The sequence below is a fragment of the Eschrichtius robustus genome, chromosome 10 (assembly GCF_028021215.1).
Source record: "Eschrichtius robustus isolate mEscRob2 chromosome 10, mEscRob2.pri, whole genome shotgun sequence".
In the NCBI taxonomy this organism is placed as follows: domain Eukaryota; kingdom Metazoa; phylum Chordata; class Mammalia; order Artiodactyla; family Eschrichtiidae; genus Eschrichtius; species Eschrichtius robustus.
In genome coordinates, this window is record NC_090833.1 from 31156232 (window position 1) to 31162231 (window position 6000).

Consider the following 6000-nt stretch of genomic DNA (forward strand, 5'->3'; position numbering starts at 1 on the left):
AAGAATATTTTCTGCAAAAAAAAAAAGCTGTAAGAGTATAAAACTTTAAAAAAAATAAACAAAAAAGAATCAACAAAACCATCCTTCAGTAGGTATAGTCACACAATGGGATAAAATGCAACAATTAAAAAGAATGAATTGCCAATCTGGACAAATCTCAGAAACATAATGTTGAATGAAAAGGTAAGTTGTAAAAAGAAAGTTCATTATGGTATCATTTATGTAAAATCTCCCTAAAATATAATTTATGAATATATGGACATGTAGGGAAAATATGAAAATATGCGTAAGAATCATGCAGGGGAATGGAGCCTCTAACTTCACATACATACAACTGACCCTTGAACAATGCGGGGGTTAATCCACATGTAACTTATAGTCAGCACTCTATATCCGTGGTTCCTCCACATCCACGGATTCAACCAACCATGGACTGTGTAGCACTGTAGGGTTTACTATTGAAAAACAACTGCATATAAGTGGAATCGTGCAATTCAAATCCACATTGTTCAAGGGTCAACTGTAGTTACTTCTGGGTCTAGGACAATAGGACTTCAGCCATAGCTGTAATATTTTATATTTCTTGAAAAAATATTTGAAGCACATATGGCATAATTTTAAGATTTGGTCTTGATGGTAGGTGCAGTGATGTCTGTTATATTATTTTCTCTGTTTGAATCTTTTCATAATTACAAAGCAACGTGAAAAGATATTTATTGATCATATTGACATTTTAACCAAGTTATTTTTGATCAAGTTTTCTGATATTCCAGTTATAATGCCTAAAATAATGTAGGTAAATAATAAGTATTTTCTTTTGTTTCTTTTGTTTTGTTCCCATTGGATCTTACTCAAAGTTTTGTTGTGCAATCTCAGAAGAGACTTAAAAAAATTTTTTTTAACCTTTTGACCCCCTTTACCCATTTCTGTCCTCCTCACTGTACCCCCACCTCTGGCAACCACAAATCTGTTCTCTGTATCTATGAGCTTGTTTTTTTTTCCTTTTCACATTCCACATATGTATTCCACATATTTAGATTTCACAATCATACAGTATTTGTCTTTCTTTGACTGACTTGTTTCACTTAGTGTAATGCCCTTGAGATCCATACATGTCACAAATGGCAGTATTTCACTTCTTTTTGATGGCTGAATAATATTCCATTGTATATATACACCACAATTGCATTATACATTCATCTACTGTCAGACACTTAGGTTGTTTCTATATCTTGGCTATTGTAAATAGTGCAGCAACGAACATGGGGTACATTTAACAATAAGCATTTGATGAATGAAATGCATGAGAATCATGAAAGCCACTTTGAGAGTCACCTCTTCCCTTCTCAGTTTCTACTTTATTCTACTTCACTTCTGCTTTTTCTTTCTCCTGATTGTTTCAGATAAGTCAGTGATATGTCTTAAACTATGCAAAGTAAGAATGACAATACAGCAAGAAAAAGAATAAGCTATCTTTCCTCTCCAAGATTTTTCTTATATTTATGTTTGTGTCAGGTTAAGGCATACAAAGATTAATTTATGGCTTTTGTTGTTTGCTCTACTCATCAAGCTCATCATTCACACATTAGAGGGCTGAAAATCTTTAGAGATAGAGCTTCCTGCAATAAATTAAATCTCTTACTTTAAGGTTTGTTTCCTGTTCGATTTTTAAGAAAATTTAAAATAAAATTGCTACCGTGAGGATAAGGATGATGACAGGTGACTTATTCTAAATTACCCCTAGTTTACTTTAAAATTTTATTTTTCTTATGACAAAAGAGAAAGGGTTTTAACATTGAAAAATATAGTGTTACAGCCTTCTACCATTTCCCCCATGAGCAGTGGGAGAAAGGACTCCTTTTTCTACATTACAATTTCAATATGAACAATAGTAACTAGAACCCACTATATATATAATGTACAGTTATTGTCTGAAAGGAGTTATTCTTGGCCTTGTATAGCAAGATAAGAGTATTAAGAATATGTGTTTATGTTGAGAGATGAGTTCTTTGTTTACCCTTTCAGAGATATAGCTTGAGTCTGAGTATCTTAACTTATATCAACACCTCTGTCCCAACCTAATCTCCTATATTTCCACCTGGTTTTTCAATACAAACAGGTTCACAAATATCACCAGAAAATAAATCATCTAGTAACATTTGTTCATCTAAACTACCAAGGGATATCTATAAGGTGAAACTCAAGGATCAGCCAAACATATATACTTGGCCCCAAAATCAGAATGCTCAAAATTATCCAACTGACTATGTAAACAGCTAAAGTTATTTCAAGAGCTAGAAGATAAAAACAAACAAACAAACAAACAAACAAAAACTTGTTTCATTGATTCATAGGCTGTGTTTAAATAACGTATGTACTGAAAGTACATTTTTGCTAATATCAGTAGTGGTTTAATTCAAGTGTCTGTTTTCACACAGGTAATAAAATGGATCAATGTGCATATTCCTCCCATACTCAGCCAAAAAGATCCCCTGCCCCATAACATAAGAACAAGCTACAGATGATCCTTGGGATGGAGAGACTATATGGGTAGTTACCCAGAAAGGAAACTCAGGACATTTACTTTTCAGCTCTTTATATCGTCATATTTTGAACACAATTTTCAGGATAAAAACCAATCTGTTAGATGCTCTATTTCTTGGAGTAGATGCTCTATCTCTTGGAGAAGGCAGATATAATGTCATCTCTGGCAAATCAACATCTTATTTTGAGATAACCTGGAGTAGCTTTTTTTTTTCATCATATTATTCCAAATTTCCTAAAATTTCCATGTCGTTGTCTCTTCCATAGCAAGCATTATAGAAAGGGAGGTACAGTGGGGAAAGGGTGCAGGAAGTTTAACCAAAAAGAGGCTGGAGAAATTGTTTGCTGGTACAAAGTTGGAGCAACTCAACAAAATCACTTATGAACAAAAGAAGTTGCACACTATACAAGTTCTCAATATCCCACTAAAGAAAAATGCCCAGTGGAAAGAGTCAACTCTAAGATTTCTTTTTCTTTATATGGGCTCCAAGGCAAAAGGCCATCAACTAACATTATCTGTAAACCTCATTTATTGAATTCCTAAAACATGATATTGATTTTTTAAAAAATAATTTAATCAAAATGCTGCATTCATAATTAATAATACATTCAAGTCACCACTGAAAATAAAAGAAATCTAATAAAACACAATTATTTTGTACGCCGTACATGAACCTTGTTCTATGGTTTCCTATTCAAGAAACACTTGGCATATCTTATTAATTCTTTACCAATATATGTGCTATCAAAATTTCATTATCATAAGATTAAATAATTTTACAAAATAATCCAAGTTCTCAGCATAAAAACTGCTACAATTATTCCAATTTGTCTGTAAAGGCAAATAAATACACCTACCTCAACAAATATAAAACACGGGATGATGGAATAACTTCGTTGAGTGTTGTTTCCTACAGCCATTTCTTACAACATGTAGCAAGGCTGCACCGTCTTAAACTGTCCAGGCTGAAATAGAAAATAGATGGCATGGTGTTAAGAACCATATGTTTAGCAGTCCTACATAAAAATATCAGCTACCCTCTAGATAAGCAAGGTGTGTACAAACAATGCAAAACACTAATCTACAACACAGTCAAGTCAGACTAATAATCAGTCCAGAGAAAAGAAAAGAATGTATACTAGCCATGAACAGTCTCTGAGCCTAAATGACCAGGTAGGGAGCTCCTGTGCACACAGTTATAGTGAACAGAATTCTAATCGCCTGGTGCTGCACAGTGCCATAACCCAGTAGACTGTGCTCATGCCATGAACGCAGTTTTCGCGACAAAACATTTGTTATTGTCCGTTCTGTGTGGATCTCCCCTTTCTGTGCCTCATCCTTGCAGTTTGCAATCTAGGGACTCGTTTATTTCTGCCTTTGCCTCTCCCTTTGGAGCTGACATTTAGCACTGAGGCACTAATCCCTGACTTCCTTCCTTGACCACTCTTTGCCCTTGCTCCCTTGACTGCAGGGCTATTAACTACTCTGGATTAATACATCACTGATCCCTCTCACTGGGTTCCCTCAGCCGTGTGTGTGTGTGTGTGTGTGTGTGTGTGTGTGTGTGTGTGTGTGTGTGTTCCAAACACAAAACACTGACACCATAAACATTCTCCTATAAGAACGGAGTAGCTGGGCTATAGCAGAGTATTTTAAATATTTGTTAGAACTCTTCTGTCCTACTTTGAACTGAAAATATTCCTGTATTAAAAGATCAGTTAGTTTTGGTTCTTCTTCAAACAATAACAACAACAAATAGAGATTTTAGTCTTTTCTGAAACTTCCACAGCCCAGTAAAAAGAATTTTCCACTATACCTTTTATTCTCTATCCAATGCAATACTTGACATGTTTCAGGTATCTGCTTTCGAGTCATTATTTTTTGTTTGTTCTGTTTCTGTGTCAGACTTCCCAATAGTTCTTACGGATTGTGATATGAAGACTGGCACGGGGACTGCTAGTCTATGCAACTGGCCAAGCGCATTTTTTCTTAAAGGTCATGAATTAATGTTCTTAACTTAATTCTGTCTTTAAGTCCGTCCTTATGTTTTTCCAAAATAAAGCTTTAAAATACATTTCCTTCTCTTTTTGAAATGCCAGCTTCTCACGTGTCGACTAAAACTTTCTCTGATCAAATGTAACATTATGTGTAGTATTAAGTCCATACCAATCATAGTGTTTAAATTATTTAATTTTTAGGCAACTTAATTTTTTCAATTAAAATTGGATATTACCTGTTATAAAATACCCATAATATATCTGTTATTTCACCATCTATTTCATGATTTAGGAATAAATAATATTTTTTTACAATTAGAAAGGAACCCATACATAGAACACACATTGAGTTGATTTGGCAACCATGTATTGGTTTCATTTTATCCTTACTTAATCCAAGTATTTTAGAATTCACTTATCAGTATTTATGATTTAGATGAGTCCTACTGTTAGCATCAGCTAAACACAGAACCATACATCTGAAAAGAAAATTAAATTTTTAATCACCTTGAAGTAGGTATGGGCACCAGAAAAAACAAAGGCATCAGACATACCTAGTATTTTAGATGGCTTCTCCATACAGTTAATAAAAAATAGCAATGAAATGGAGAACACAAGACAGGCTTTGGATATCATATAAAGTTCTCCTTTCTATTCACTCTTCTGGTTCAAAATACAAACTAGCTTTTTATATGTGTATGGAGACTACATATATAATATATATATATATATATACACACATATATGTATCTATGTATGTATACTATACATAATCAGTAACTATAGTAAGGTATATTTCACATATACTTCACCCATTTCAAGTGTACAATTCAATGATCTTTTAATAAATTTACCAAGTTGTACAATGATCATAAAACAATTTTAGCACTTTTTCCTTCTCCCCCCAAAATAATTGTCATCCCCACCATCACCTCCCTCACCACCTCTCCAGCCCAGCTAGTCACTATTCTCTCTGTCTCTACAGATTTGCCTTTTCTGGATATTTCAAATAAATATAATCATTCCATATGTGGTCTCTTGACCTGGATTCTTAGCATAATGTTTTTGAAGTTTATTCATGTCATAGTGCACATATCAGTAATTTTTCCTTTTTATTACTGAATGTATTTCATCGTATGGCTATAGAACCTTTACCAATTGGTGGAAATGTAGGTAGTTTCTAATTTTTGCTGTATCCAATATTAGGTTGTATCCAGTATTATGGATAATGATGCTAAGAACGTCTGTATACTTTCATTTATTGTGGATGTATACCTAAGAGTGGAATTACTGGGCCACACGCTAAATTGTTTTATTTTTTAAAGGAAACTGCAGAAGTGTTCTCCAAAGTGGTTGTGTCATTTTACACTGCCGTCAGCAACAATAAATGTTCTCCTTTCTCCACATCCTAACATTTTTATTGCCTATCTTTTTTATTATAGTCATTTGAGTGAGTGT

At 33.8% G+C, this 6000-nt stretch overlaps 1 protein-coding gene across 1 annotated transcript in view; it reads right to left on the reverse strand.

The window, feature by feature from the left end:
* Window positions 1–3465, reverse strand: part of PLPPR1 (phospholipid phosphatase related 1) — a 132990-nt gene extending 129525 nt beyond the window's left edge. Inside the window, exon 1 of the mRNA XM_068552979.1 lies at window positions 3403–3465. Coding sequence (XP_068409080.1) covers window positions 3403–3465 — 63 coding nt within the window. The remainder of the gene's footprint in view (window positions 1–3402) is intronic.
* Between the last annotated feature and the right edge of the window lie 2535 nt (window positions 3466–6000).